Source organism: Hesperophylax consimilis, chromosome 27 (assembly GCF_061612785.1).
Source record: "Hesperophylax consimilis isolate HC1 chromosome 27, BYU_Hcon_1.0, whole genome shotgun sequence".
In the NCBI taxonomy this organism is placed as follows: domain Eukaryota; kingdom Metazoa; phylum Arthropoda; class Insecta; order Trichoptera; family Limnephilidae; genus Hesperophylax; species Hesperophylax consimilis.
In genome coordinates this window covers 8,653,031-8,669,680 of record NC_142862.1, presented here as the reverse complement: position 1 = coordinate 8,669,680, position 16,650 = coordinate 8,653,031, and the positions used below count along the sequence as shown (strand labels likewise).

The following is a 16,650-nucleotide window of genomic DNA, read 5'->3' as shown; positions in this document are numbered from 1 at the left end:
TTGTGATGGAGGACTTAGCCAGCCGAGGGATTGAACACGCTACGCCTGGGTGGGACCCAAACACAATGTCCACTCAGCCACCGACCGATCAATTTGTTTGTTATATTATGTTTGTACATAAAAAAAACACCTTTAATTAATAATAATCTACATGTTTCAAAGCCAATGGCTTCAAAGCCTAATTTTTAAAAATATTATTTAAAACAAAATTTGAATGCGAATTTCATCAGATTTCAAAAGCAATTTTTAGTTTTCGGATGGGTTCAAAAATGTCCGTTTTATTTGGATTAATTAATTTATTTACTAAACTATTTCGAAGTTATAATTATATAATAATACAATTTTGAGTCAATGTATTTCTACGCATTTTATTTAAAATCAATTTTTCAAAATATTTTTTTTTTGTTTTTTGGCAACATAGACATGAATCTCAACTTTGTGTTCCTTTTTTAGAAGTTGTTCATAGGAATGTTACTAAACCGTGTTGATTAATGATGTTTAAAATTCTATTTCAATAAAAAATTTATACCTAAGTGCACCAATTCATTTCAGTGATCATTATAATACGTAATGGTGGTGATATTTTTTAAAATGTGAAACCGCACAAGAGTTCCAACTGCTCCCAACCGTCTGGAGCCAGTGAGACTATGGCATCCCTAATTGAGGTAAGTGTCACGTCAATTATTAATAAAAATCTGTTAGAAATCTCGGTAGAATAAAATAGATTTATATAACCAGTTTCGATACGACATTTAAATAGTTGACCACAATAACTACTCTTTCTCATTCATAACAATAGTAGTTTCATCCTGTTTATCCAGACGAATGCACTCTTGTGCCGAAACCGGTTTGCGTGTATTTATAAATTAAGTGGTTCGGTGAAAAATATATCGATTCATTTACGTACCTACTTTGTATCGGTGAATTCGATTCATGTCGAGTTTTACAAAAACTCGTTAAAAAATCACAGCTATATTTAAAAAAAAGAACGAATGATTTAATCTCGAGTATCACTACACGATTCAAATTATCATGTTCTGCTTAGCTACAATATGAAACAGACGTCTACACTGAAGTATATTAAAACATATATACGTACGTTCGTATAAGCACTGCGTAATGTTTCAAGGGAGTTTTCCTACGGGGAAGTTTCCTTTGACGGAAACTTACTATAGCATCAAGCAAAATACACCATAGACAAATAGCACGGAACAAAATACACCATAGACAAAGAACTTGGAACAAAATAAACCATAGACAAAGGGAAACATCATAATTCCCGGGAAAGCGGCAGCAGTTTGCTGGGTAAGTAAGTACCGCCATATTTTATGGAAGAGTTGTAGAAATGATAGTACCTACCATCATTATTATTTCATATGAGTAAGCACTATGTTGTTTCACCCCCATTTCGAATGTAGTACCGTTTTATTCGTAATAAACAGCACGGGTAAAGCACCCAGTGAGGCTCACATTACCAAATCACATTTTATAAGAAAATTATTCCAATGTATCAATAAAAATAAGCTTGCGTAACTATTTATTATTTATCTTATTTTGCAGTTAGACGAGATAAATGGTGATGAGTATAAAGGATTGTTTGAAAAAACATTGTTGAAGTAACTTTAAGGCGATGCACTACGTCGTGTAATATTTTAAATTGAGCCGCTATCAATAACAACCCTTAGGTAGATGGTGATAAGGCTTAAATTCCCGCTTAACGGCCCTCGCTACTAAATGTTTCTAGCGCGAATTCGAATATCTAACTCGCTGCACCTGGCAGCTGGCCGGTGCGTTCCATTCAATACAAGACACGCACAGAGCAAAACAAATTATTATTAATTAAAGATATTGTGATTATGAAAATTATGTTAAAATATATTTTAGAATGTAATGCAATATTACAATAGCTTGATTCATGGAGGAGGTTCTCAGTAACAACATTTAATATAACTTTTTATTTGGATTTTTTTTTTGATAAATACAATTATAAAGAGTTACAAAAGGCTTCCCTTTGTTCCAGCCTGGTTTCGCAGTGCGGCGGGGCACTGTTAATACTAAATTGTATAGTTTAATTTGAGGTCACGGGTTCAAAAGCCGGCGAGGACAAAACAAATTTAATTTAATTTATATAAGTATGTCATATTATAGAATTAAAATAAATTTTATATAGTTACATATAATGAATCTGTACCTCGTTCAAAAGTGGAAGATACGTTCAGTATCACCCTGGTGAGAGACCATAATTCAGGATTGAAAGTTGCTTGAGAACGGCGTAGATATGTTTAGTGACTAGATCTGAATAGCCTGGAACTTTCCAACCCCCCATCTTCCCTATCTCTAAAAATGTAGACCACATACATAAGGAATATAAATGAAATTTCTTTTCAGGACACTTCAATGAAAATGTTATTGATCTTCTTAAAAATTCTTACATGTTTTGGTTTTAACTGAAACCAATTTTACTTTACTTCTTTTCGGTATTATGCACTTTGAATTACTCAGGATTTATAATAGGCATGCAGCGATTATGTCCAGGATCAATTAATTCGGGTAGCATGCAAAAATTGTAAAAGCGATTCAGCTGTTCAACCATATTAGTCTGCCGAAATTCGTCATCCCATAAATTTTTTTCGATGTTTATCCGAGTTCAGTCCATACAACTAACATACAAATAGCTTTTTTGTTGCATGTAATTGGCCCTGAACCTGGTAAAACCAATCGTGAGATGTATTTACCAGAATTTCTCCATTTTTGCTAACATAATTTTTTTGGATTTTACTGCTTCTTATATGAGCATGCTGCGTGCTGCGAAAGGACATTTAATTTCAATCATGGTGTATTCAGAAGAAATTCCATCTGGTGTCGCACCCATATACGGATACTCTTCATGTATGAAAAGACCACACTTTTCTATGGTAATGCTTTCTAGTTCTGCAAGCTCCTTCAGGACATTGTATTCATGTTTGACTTTGACTTTGGACAATACCCTCAACACTACATCACTTGTTCCTGTATTCTCTCTGAAACCAAACTGATTGCTAGAGAGTATATTATATGTTTCTAAGAATGATACCAATCTCGACATAGCTAATCTCTCTATTACTTTTGAAAGAGTATTGAGTAAGAATATAGGTCTGTAATTATTAACATCTAGACGATCTCCATATTTAAAAAGGGGAATTACTTTAGCTTTCTTACAATGAGAAGGGAACATCCCACTCTCGAAGCTAATACAGTGTTTTCCAATAAGAGGTGTTATTTTGAATAGCCCGCTATTTCGGTAGATGTTACTTTTGAAGCTGTCATTTTTTGACATTTGACAAGTAGAAACAACGCCATTAATAAAATGGAACGATACACGCTTCAACAACGCATTGAACTTATTATAATTCACTTGAGTGAATCAAATGCAAATCATTTTGAGTGATGAGGCCCATTTCCACCTCGGTGGCTTCGTCAACACGCAAAATCGTCGCATCTGAGGCTCGAAAAACCCAAGAGTTATTGTTAAAAAGCCTCTTTACACTCAACGTGTGACTGTTTAGTGCGGTTTATGGTCTGGCGGAGTCATTGGACCTTACTTTTTTGAAAATGAGGCTGGAGCAACAGAATGGACAACAGTGAATTGACTGCGCTACTGAAAAAAAATTAATGATGTTTTATGGCCGGAATCGGATGGTATTAATCTGGACAACGTTTACTTTCAACAAGACGGCGCTACGTGCCACACAAGCAACGAAACCATTGATATTTTACGATTAAATATCAAAATTACACCTCTTATTGGAAAACTCCTGTATTTACAAGGTGAGATATGAGACAAGCTAATTCGGATACATGCATTTTATACACCATAACACTTAAAGAATCAATACCGCACGAGAAAGACATTTTTAAATCATTTATCACATTTGTGACTTCAGAAATGCTAGTTGGTTTAAAATAAAAATTGTCCCCTGTAACGTGAAGTTCAGATTTAAAATCATTCACCAGACACATCTCAATAGTTTTATTAGCACTGCACAAATTACTAGCGAAGCTTGGACCAATGTCACTGAAGAAGTAATTTATATGATTAGTAATTATATTTGGACTCTCTTCTATTGAAGTAATAATACAATTAATTTTCAATTTTTTAAGGTAGTTTGTTTCTTTAGTTGTTTAGTGACTAGATCTGAATAGCCAGGAACTTTCCAACCCTCCTTTTCCCTATTTCTAAAAATGTGGACTACATACATTAGGAATATAAATGAAATTTCTTCTGAAGACACTTCAATGAAATAAAATGTTATTGATTTCTTCGAAAAAATTCCTTTTTACATGTTTTGGTTTTAGCTGAAACCAATTTTACTTTGTTTCTTTTTGCTATTATGCACTTTTCTAAATACTCAGGATTTCTAATAGGCATGCAGCGATTGTGTCGAGGATCAATTAATTCGGGTAGCATGCAAAAATTGTAAAAGCGTTTCTTGACATTATCAAGCTCGAAGTCATATTGGGTACGTAATTAGTGTCGCCAGTATCCCGTTTGCAAAAGTATTCCCGTTCCTTGCATAGTGAGTGGTCTCCAAATACATGTTTTGGACCATTCAATATATCCAAATAAAACTGTTTTATTTTTCCTAATTCAAAGTCTTCCGGTACGTTATTGCACAACGTACAGCCGTTCTCAGGCGTAAAATACGGCTTGACACAATCTTTCTCAATGCTAAGGGATACTTCTAACAGTGATTTAAGTTTTTTGCAATAATTTCGAAGTAAGTGATTTCGGCATTCGATCTTTTCGACTGAAACATTTTTATACGATGTGCTTCTTTTATTTTATTGTAAGTGCTGGAATATTTTATATAATTTTTTATTTTAAAAACATCAAATTGTTTATTACTATATTTATTAGAAACCCGAAAAAAAGTTAACAATAAATTAATTCTTAATAATATGAAATTGTTTATTACCTAGAAACCCGAAAAAATGTTAACAATATATTAATTCTTAATAATATTAAATTGTTTATTACCTAGAAACCCAAAAAAATGTTAACAATAAATTGATTCTTAATAATACTATTTGACACTACACAGCTTCGACGGAAACGCACAGATGAAACATAAAAAAAGGCGACACACTATTATAGTCCCTACGCGCAACGCATAGAGTGGAATATTGTTGAAACGTCTCATGGAAGTGTAATAATTACGCGGAATTTCGAACTTTGAAAAAATATTGACACGACGGACCGTAGAAAGCGTGCATTCACGGCCACCTCATAGAGCCGAATGAGTAGGAGAATTCTTCGATGTTCATTATATAGTATTTAACGAAAATAAATTGTTAGTAAAAACATATATCTCGACAGAAAAATGTATTTATGATAGCCTAGCGTGGCTACATTATCGATATTTTGACGATTAATAACTTAGATTATCGTTTGAATCTGACAATTCATGATTCTTCATACAACGATTGAGATCGCTAGTAAGGAAGGCCCTCGCCTGTTTTGATTTATGCAAGAAAAAAACATGGCCAAAAAGTGCCTTTTATTTTATCTTGTGGATGTTCAGGCATAAATATTTAATTTTTTTTCGATCATTTTATAAATAACTTAATTTACAACATAAAATCATAACCGAAAATGGGTTCGTAAGTAGGAGATTTTGAACGTTAAAGCAGTTTTCATAGGCCTTATACATAATTTTTTTCTGGGCTTATTAAAAGACTTATCTAAAAAATACTCGATTATTTCAAAGGCCAGGATGTATTCTACTCGCAGTATTTAATTAGAGCATCTGAAACATTTCTAGGCGACCAAATTTTCAAAGCAAAAACACATGATTTTGCATAACTACGTATGGCATCGCCTTAATTGTTTTAATGATTTAGTAATCGGCGTTGACACGACTTCGCAAAGAAAACTTTGTAGAAGTCAAAATTTTTATGTTGATTTTGCTGACAAAAAATCATATTGCTTGAATTTTATGGCAGAGAATCTGTTGTATGAAAGTCTAAAACACCAAAAACTCTCGAACGGTGAGCTATGTCATCAAAAAGTTGAAGAAATGAAAATTTATAGATCTGAGAGGCGTTTTCGGTTCTACGTAAGGATAAGGAATTGTCCTTAACCTTAAAATTAATGATGTTTTTGCTGTCACTCGAGAGAACTGGAATCGCAGTCAATGCGAAACTTAATGCCAAATCACTATTTTGATTAATCTTTATAACGAATCGGTGTACATTATGAAAATCAAAAAATACGCTTTAGTTAAATTGAAGGTTTTCCTATCACTTCGCTTGAGTAGATACAAATAAAAAAATAAATGACTCAATAAAAATATAAATGCAAATTACTACAAAAAATATTTTTTCAATAGAAATGTATGAACGCATAAAGGAAACAACTTAAAAATACACAGTTTTATAGCTAAGATTATCTGTGACAGTTTCACTTGATTAACATTTTTTCTTTCTTATAAAATTATTTAAAAAATAAGTAAATACCAGTTTTTTGCTTGAAATTAAACGTTTCTAGACTCCGTTTGTCAAGCGATTTTAATGCCTATTACCTAAGATATAAGGTATACCAAGAATATACACATTTTTGGCTTGTAAGGACAATTGTTCATTACCATTAAGTAGAACCGAAATCTCCCCTAAAGTCGTTAACATTAAAATAAATTAACTTTTTTTGAATTTCATTTTAATTAATTTTAAAGTTAACAACTATTTCTTATCCCTAAATAAAACCGGATTCGCCCCTCAGATAACCCGTGGCTAGTTGAACTAGAAATTTAAGATAAACGAACGGTGCTTGACGCTGAAAAGAATTCTTGTAGATTCGACAAGCTCATGTTTGTGGTTTTCTCTTTTATTTTGTTTAAATTGGCTAGTACAGCCCGCAGAATATGTTATTTTGAGAATTGCAGAGCAGATGGGCCACGGAACCCATTAAATAAACATGGTCAGAAGAAGAATTCAACGTGTTTAGATTTCCGCGTAAAAAAAGTGTCACCGCAAAACCAAGAGTCATAAAAAACAGAACATTTTTTACAAAGTTTACATTTATAAGGATTTTATCGATCAATTTAATTGAAAATACCAAATATTTAATCTTGGAAGACAATATTAACGACTCTCAAAGAAAGACATTAAACAGAAAACATTCAGATCTTATTTTGTTTTTTTCTGTTTCACATCTTTCGTTTGAGAGTCGTTAATATTGTCTTCACTGATTAAATGTTACAAATTGAGGCTTTACTCAGTTAGTTATTTCAATAGAACAAAGCTTACGATGAAAAATTAGCGAAAAAATTACTACATTTAAAAAAATATGTTTCGAGTTTTTTAACTACGTACAAACACTACAAACTACACCAAATTAATTTTTACGGCCTTCCATCCTATCAAGCCAAATAATATCGAAGATCTAATGCTACGTATACATACGCGAACTGCCGAACTGAACCTCGACTTATGGGAAAGGAACAAAGAAACCGCAAAGGGCGCGAAACGTCGCTTGCAGTTGCTTCGCTGCTTTCCCGTAATGCGTGGCTCGGTTCGCGTTTCAGTTCGCAAATGTATACGTACCATTAGATATACATCGGAAATGCAGCACTGCTAAATTTTATACTTCAATTTACATGAAATAGATAATAAAAATACCATATAATGGACATCTTTGTTTGTCGACTGAATAAGGTAATAGAAATCAATTAATTGAGTTTATACACGGAGAAAAATTACCATTGCTGATTGATTAAAATCCTGTTGAAAACGGGACAGCAGGCCGTGTCTTAATAAAATGTTAGTATTTTCAGAATATGTCATAACACGTGTTCATGCACCTGCGTTTGCCCTGTTAATATATAATGACGAAATGCGAAAATATTTTTATGAACATACATTTCTTTTTTACTAAAAGCTTAACATGAAACCTATCAATTAATTTGTTTAGAATCTGCAGTCCCGTTTTTAACAGGATAAAGAATAATTTGAATTTATATCAGTAAGTTTTTTACGCGTAGTTTATAGGTAAAATCCACGTTTAAATCAGACGTAACTCGATACACTTACCTATGTGAATTTCGCCGGTAATAAAGGTATTTAAAGTTTAAAAAAATGGTTGACTAACACAGCGTTGTGTTACGTACTATCTGCAGACATGTCAACTTACCAAGTAGAGCTTCTTTAGCGACTGGAGCTGGACAGTCCACGTAGAAATGCGCCAGCCACCACACGCTGACAGATAACCATGCAACATCGCAGGCAAGGGCAACTGGAAGGTAAAATAATTACAATAGATATACATATACATACATTCCATTATTATAGTACTTGCCTACTTAATTTTGCACTTGGCAACACTTGGTGAAACTTAAAGACATCATTTTTGGTAGAATTATTTTTTACTCCCTGCAGAATTTAGTTATTTGAAACAACATAAATGAACGAATTTAATTATCGTTTTCAATGGAAACTTCAAAAGATCATTCATAGATTGAGAGAGAAACAAAACTAGGACGAAAATAGATGTGAAGTATTCTAAAAATATGTAAAAAATTTTGTCATTTTCTAGTGGGTACCTCTACGCCATTTTTGATTACGTTTGTTGTTTAATTGCAATAACTCACACAGCAATACGCGAGCAAGCCTGTATTCCGCTACATACGATAGAAAAAGAATATGGGTACCTTTTCTGTGATATTTTTCTTCTTTAAGACCCCGTAAAATATCTACCAGTCATGCTTTTTTCATCCAAAAAGATTTTATTTACGCGATTTTTAAAATTTATTAATTTCGTCATTAGCTATTCCATCTTTGTTCACTGCTACGAAATTGTGTTACATGGTGACATAATGTACATCATTAAGTCGTAAATAATATCAGAAGTGTAAATCGCTGATTGAAAAAGAGTGAACAAAAGAAGCCACTGTCATACAAAAAGTGAATTCTAATAACTGTAGCGTAATTTTGTAAAATTTAAGCTAAAAATATAATATTGTGTCTTCTGCACAGAAAATAAATTTTTATCCATTAGAATTCGAATGCGTGCATGGCATCACCAATGCAATAAAACTATACATTTCCGCAGACTGTAATGTTTAAGTAATAAAACTATAAAACTCCGCAAACCGCAATGAAATTTACGGAATGTCTAATGCTAAAAACGCGTGAGTCACGTTGCAGACAATTATTAACTATATAATAAAAAAATAGTAACGCCAAACATAGAGACTGGGCCTGCAATGGACCTGCCAAACGCCTTGTAATAGCATTGAGTGCCTCACCAGATTAGGTAATAATAATAATAATAATAATTGGATAATTTGTAGAGCGCCGTTTTTGTGACAAATCACCTCAAGGGCGAAGTGAGGATTTAAAACACAAAATGAAGGCATTTAAAAAGGAAATAAACGTGGAAGGATATTTTGTAGACGTAAAAAGCACTTGTTCAAATCGAAAAACTACTAATAACCACAAAAAAGCAATGGATCGGAAGATATTTGACAAATCGCCCACAATTGAAAAACTAGCGAACAGGAAACATTAAATTTTGGTATTCCACAGGGCATCGTTATGGGTCCAATATTATAAATTTTGAATGTAAATGATACATTTGACGACCACTACGTAGTCAAATTATCTTACCACATTACATATGCGAAATAGTCCCTACAGTAAGAAAACGAAGAATATTTTCTTACCTAGCCTGGCATACACCAGTTTCTGCATTGGTGCTCTTCTCGCTGTATCCAAAATGCTTCCTCTCATTGACACTGCACAGATTGCTAGCTCCACCAATGCAGTTACTGAAAACAAATCCTAATTAGTATGTACAGTCCACATAGCAAGATATAATTCAGAGGATCAAAACACAATATTAAGGACGTGCAGATGGCCATCCCCGATAAAGCAAGGGAAAGTAACTCAAGATTTTTTTCAAATTTGTCCTAAAAAATTCCACTTCGGACTCGATTTACTCGAAAACGAAAGAATGAATCAAAAAGTTGTCATAAATTCGATTCATCAGTCTACCATTAGTTTTCAAAATGTATATGAATTCCGCACAAGATACCAAACTGTAGCTAATGGGATTGTGGCATCCAGAATTGGAGTATTTGTGGGACTGAAATGAGTGGGAAAGATAAAGAGATAGAAAATAGGAAATAAGGGCAGAGCGTGCATATTTTACAATTGTTTCGATAACAAATCGTTTGTTGCGAGCGATATACATGCTTAAAGCATAACTTTACTTAACTATTACAGAATAAAATAATTTTAACAGAAGAGGGGAAATTGTTTTGAAAACTAGGCTACAAACTATTTGTCAAGTTTTGATTTCTAGATTAACAATTTCATGGAAACTTGCACCGTAATTATTACGAGCTACGAGGAGCAATTTGTTTAACTTTGGATTGAAACGCTTTGATTCAAATGAACTATGGAACCCAACCGGAAAGTTTAAGTTATCAAGATGAATAACAAAGATTATGCTCAAACATATAACGACGCAAAAACTTTGAAGATATTTTGTCAAGCCAAGAAAAACATGAATAACTAAGTAATTTATTTAAGAGACAGGTAGTTTGCATTATTTGATAATTTGTTTTTGACGAACGTAGCTTTTTAATTTTATTCTTATTTTAGCGACTATATAAAACATTGTACATTTAAAAGTGAATTTAAGCAAGGTAATGGTTTTTAAAAATTCTCTTCACCAGGAAGTCTATGCTGAGGAGGATTAAAGTTATTTATTTTTATTTTATTTTTCTTCTATGTCGTTTTTCGTATTTTTTTAGAATTGTTTATTGACCTCTTTCATCTTGATTTTTATTCTTAAGTTGTCTCCATTAAACTTATATATTAGTTTTATATCTGGGAGAAAGATGTTGTGGAGTTTCTTTGTCCGAATATGGTTTTATAACATTGCATGTTTTTATGTCATTTTGATTCGATCTGGTGTGATGGATACGCGGTCTAGAAGAGAATTTCGTATTTTTGAAAAGTTTCAATAGTGTATTTTTGGCACAATATATTTGTTGTATATTTGGAACATCAAAACTATTGAAAATTTCAACCGGAGGCGTTCTTATGATACTATTTTTACTAACCCAAGGTTAATTGAAACTCACCTATAAACAATTCAATTCAACTATTCAATAGAGCTGCATAGTCCTTAGATATCTTTAGGTGTACTTTGAGTGAGAAGGTTGCTAGTTCGATTGCTGCAAAGGTTAATTTCATATCTCATTTTGGGCGATTAATGCCAGTGAGACTATGCCATCCATGCCGGCCCTGAGCCAAACGGCGCATGGCGCAAGTAAAATTTATTTTGGCGCACCAGTTGACGCCTAGGTAGGAGATAATTTTTTTAGTTAGATCACTTTTCGTGCAGCACCGTTTTCATTAAAATCTAAAGAGCAATGTGACAGGTGAAGTATTAACAACGCATTGGCGCCTTGGCAACTCGACGCCCGGAGCATACTGCTCCAATTGCGCCCACGTAGGGGCGTCCCTGATGGCTTCAATAATTTGGGATATGTTGTGAGGTTGAAGGTAGTGGGAGGGGAAGGATGCGAAAGAGGAAGGAGGGAAAATACCTGGCTATTCAAATCTGGTCACCAAACACGGCTAAAGCCATTTCAAGCAAAGTTCACCAATGGTGGTCTAACACCAGGGCGATACTCAGAGTGTCTTTCAATCTGGAACGTGCCGCAAAACTACTATACAGGGTGTCTGGAGGTAAGGGGCAATAACTTCGGGAAATGATTCTATAATATGGTAGAAGAAAACAAGATAATTAAATATTTTCGAAATTTCATTGTTTCCATGGAAGAATATTTATTTTTCCATACAAAAAGTCAACCTTTTAACCAGAAAACTATCGTAAAATCTTGAAATTTCGAAAAATTTGTTTTTCTTTTTTATTTCTAATATAATGTAAAATCACCTCTGGAAGATAGTGCACTTTACCCCTGGACACCTTGTATAATATATTCTATATGATGTAGATTCACCAGCTTCTCGCTTGTACCACTAGTTTTTGGACACCCTGTATACTACACAATCTTGCAAAATAGAATAGGAACATACCTATCAGCATTATTACCCAAATATAATTATTGTTAAGTTAATTAAATACAAAAAAATATAGTTACAGGTAGATACAAATTGCGGGTATTATAGAAGATAATTCCGAGTTACTTATATTATAAATTAACTCGGAATTATCTTCTACAATACCCGCAATCTGTATCGATAATTCCGAGTTAATTTATAATATAAGTAACTCGGAATTATAAATTAACTCGGAATTATCGATACAGATTGCGGGTATTATAGAAGATAATTCCGAGTTACTTATATTATAAATTACAACCTAACATTATTTCATCATTACAGATGGAAAACGTTGCTTGTGCAATGATGGAAAACTTAGCTAGGAGATAATTGAACCCGAACGCCCGGGAGGGAACTCAGCTTTGGAGCACTCGGCTAGTTAGCTGTAATATTCTCATTTTAGTGACCTCATATTATGTTAGGTTAGGTTAGAATAGAATTAAGCCTTACCAGCCATGATGACAAGATGTCCAATGAGAAGATTTAAGAGAAGGGGGGCGCACTGAGGCTTCTCCTCCAAGGGGGGCCATAACCCCAGCACCAATCCCAGAACTATGACCCTGAAACAATCACACAAAACAAATCATTATTATACTGAAGAAATAGGGGTGGGTTGTTTCTTGGTACAATTCTCTCCATATTTGAAAACGTTTTATTTTTAAAAAAACCTTCCTATAGAGCTTACAACTCTCAATCATCAATCAAAAATATTCATTTCCATTGTGTCTATAACTCTGGTTCAAAGAATTCTAGGACAAGAATTTGCTTTGAATTTAAGTGTCATCTTCAAAATTCGAACTAATTTTGTGAAAAATTAACTAAAGCGATTAAAGTATATGATATTTTTTTTTTATTTTTTTTTTATATTAACTCCACACAGGAGGCCCTGAAGAAAATAATTTCCCTCAGGGCCTATGTCATCTTTGGGGATGCTGTGTGGAGGGTCTTTTTGTGGAGAGGAAGGAGTGAACATGGGTCTTGAAGAGTCCCATGTTGTAGGAGGGAGGAAACACAGAGGCCGGCAGTTCGTTCCACAGTCGAGCTGTTGAACTCAAGAACGAATCGTAGAAGCGACCCGTTCTCATGTGACAAATGTCAACCGTGTACAAATGTTGGGCGCGCGTTTGGCGTGTATCCCGACTACGCACCGGTGCGGAAGGGATCAATGACGCTAGTTCCTCAGAGCATCTTCCATTGTAATACCGATAGAATAAGGACAGCATACCTACCCGACGCCTGTGCTCTAAAGATTGCAGTCCGTTTGTTAAGATTGGGGAATCTATCAAACGGACCGCCCGTTTTTGCACAGAGTCAAGGGTTTTTTTCAGGTATTTAGGGGCTCCGGACCAGAGATGGCTGCCGAATTCGACAGTAGGACGCACTTGTGATTTGTACAGGGTCAGCAGTTGTGTACTATTAAAGTATCTGCGCGCCCTGTACAGTACGCCCAGCTTCTGAGAGGCCTGCTTTACTCTGGCTTCGATGGAACCCCCATACCTGAGCTGGTCACTTATAGTTACACCAAGCATATCAATGGAAGGCCTGTTCGGAAGATTGCTTCCGTTGAAGGAGACTAGATTATCATTTAGATCCCTTTTAGACGTAATCAGACAGGATTGGGTCTTTGAAACATTAAATTCGACGAGATTATTTTTACCCCAGGAGGAAATACTCTCGAGATAACCGTCCATTCTCTGCTTCAAAGCCCTCCGAGCCGTTGGAGTTTGTGTGCCCTTTGGGGGCTTGTCAAACAAAAAGCTATCATGAACTGTACTGTCATCCGCGTAACAATGAATCGGTGCACATGTCAAAAGGTCATTGATGTGCAACAAAAACCAAGTCGGAGACAGAACCGATCCGATATTTAAGAGAAATTATTGTTTTTAATTTTACTTTCAAAATTGGAATTATAATATCACTTGAAGTTTATCCTTAGAAATATAAACATTATTATTAAATAGTATAGTTTTTTCAGCTAATAAGGAATTTCGGTCAATTTTTTAATATTTTTATTATGAACGTTCACATTCCAACTTAAATACCAGTATTTTAGATTTTTTTTACAAGCATCGATTTTTATAGGAAACAATTGTCGAGGCATTTTTCAAAGCCCACCAAAACCATCGAAATCTGATGGGTACGCGTGACGTCATACGTACCTTGGATTTGTCTTACAGAAAGGACAATCCCATTCGCGTCGGTATGAAAACAAAAAAACCCAATTTAAGTATTTTGCAAGATTTAAAAAAAAATAGAATTCTTTTGAAATAATTTGAAAACCGCAGTAGTGACCCGTGTGCGAGTATACGTATCGCTATTTGACACAAAGTTGCGGACAGTAACAAAAATGTCCGCATTGCACGCGGCCGGCCAACCGTCACAACCAGCCGACCAATCGCAGGGCGTTTAAGTGTCTCGCGGTTTTACTGATTTTTAAATGACGATTTATTAATTCTACGTTAATTATTTATAATAAATATTACTTATATATTCAGAATCTCCGTTTTTTTTAATCTGTATGAATATGTAAATATGTCATTAAGACAATAGTTATAGGCCTTAGTCGTAAGTCTCTAGATATAAGTATTAGATGTAAGTCACTAGTTTTAAGTCAGTAGTTATGAACCTTAATCGTAAGTCACTAGAAATAAGTCATAGATGTAAGTCACTAGTTATTATGAATCCTAGGTGTAAGCCAACTGTATTTATTATATAATATTGTACAGCGCCCTTGAGGTGATTTTTCATGAAAACGGCGCTATATAAATTAGTCAAATATTATTATTATTATGTGTTTTTAAGCCATAATATTTTTCATTAAAGTTCTTATTTCCATTTTCGTACTCTATTTAATCTAAAATAAAAGCAAAATCAAAAAAAGTTGTAAATACAATCGATTCCAAATGTGATCTAGATTAATCAGTTTCCCGCTCATACAACGTGTTTCCGGACACCGTGTAGAGAGGTTTATGTTTTCTTTAGGGTTAGAGGTGATTGTCAACTAGAAGTTAGGTAACAAGTGTAATTTGAGGTTAATTTACCCATACGGGAGTAAGAAAAATGTGAATTGATTATAATTTATCAAAGGAATACTTTTACCGTTAGCACGCAGCATACTTACAACAAACTAGGAATACTTTTACCGTTAGTAAAATAATGATCAAAGTTTGCATTTTTCAAAGCACGTCAAAACGATCAAAATCTGACGGGTACGCGTGACGTCATCGGATTTGTCGGTTAACAAAAAGGTCAATCCCATTCGGATTGATATGAAAACAAAAAAAAAACAAAAAAGTAGGCATTGTAATAAAAATTGAACGTACAATATGAATTATATAATCGTATATTACAAAATCAAAGAATAATACGTTTATATTGCAATCCATCCAGAAGACACCAAAAACATAGTGGATATATTATAAGTAAGTACGATATTTGAATTCTTTATACTACCATCATCATAAGTGGTAAATGTTGCTTGGGTAATGCTGGATGACTTGGCCCTCTGTCCCACGGGTCAGTATGCAATCGACATAAACCGAGTGCTGTAAGACCCTGCGCGGAAAATTAAGTTCGTTATAATAAAGTAACGTTTGCAGCGCAGTTCAGTGTTGAACATTTCTGAGCAGGGTTTTACAGTATTTGGTTTATGTCGATTGCTTACCGACCCGTGGAACGACGGGCTTTTTTAAGTGAAACCGCATACGATGATAAATTTACTATTCATATGAACAGTGGCTATCTTCAGACTGCTGGTAAATGGTTATAAGAAGTGGAGGAAGAAAGTAGACCGGAGAGAGGCAGGTTGAGAAGTACCTGGCTATTCAGATATGATCACCAAACACCGCTACATTGAGGTAATAATATTTAGATTCTGAATGACGTACGCTCACCAGGGCTATACTGACATTGTCTTCCAATCTATAACGACAGTTTATTAAAAAAATGATAAATACCGTACAAAAGTCCCAACTGCCTCCAACCGTCTGGAGCCAGTGAGACTATGGCATCCCCAATTGGAATATGTTGGGATGATGAAGGTACTGGGAAGGGGAAGGAGATGGGTGAAGAGGAAGGCGGGGAAGTACCTGGATATTCATATCTGGTCACCAAACAAAGCCAAAACCGTTTCAAGCAACGTTTCAATTAATTTTCGAACTTAGTTAGGCAGATGACACAAAAGAAACCCGACGTTTTTGAACACTCGGCCACTAAGTGTTTGTTTTGCTTAGTTTTAATTTTAAAATTATCCCAACAATATTCATAGTAATGTTTTATAAAGCATGTACAAAGTAATGGAATGAAAGATGATAACTAGTTTTATTTTCCAGCTTAAATACGAACAAACTATTACTATAAATGTAAAATAATTTTAAAATACATCAAAAGGCGCTGAAACATCGACATATCAATGCGTTGAAAGCAATAAGGAATTATGAAAATATATAATTAAATAATACCTACCTACTTTACATATCAATTAGTAGACAGCATGTGGTAGATTGTAGCAGTTCACTTTTGCCCTGCCACTAATTA

At 34.2% G+C, this 16,650-nt stretch overlaps 1 protein-coding gene across 1 annotated transcript in view; it reads right to left on the bottom strand.

Annotated features, from left to right (window-relative positions):
- inaE (inactivation no afterpotential E) overlaps positions 1 to 16,650 on the bottom strand; it is a 159,663-nt gene that overhangs the window by 23,861 nt on the left and 119,152 nt on the right. The window contains exons 3-5 of the mRNA XM_089647911.1: positions 12,565 to 12,674; positions 9,699 to 9,803; positions 8,168 to 8,269 (exon numbers count right to left, since the gene is read on the bottom strand). Coding sequence (XP_089504037.1) covers positions 8,168 to 8,269; positions 9,699 to 9,803; positions 12,565 to 12,674 — 317 coding nt within the window. The remainder of the gene's footprint in view (positions 1 to 8,167; positions 8,270 to 9,698; positions 9,804 to 12,564; positions 12,675 to 16,650) is intronic.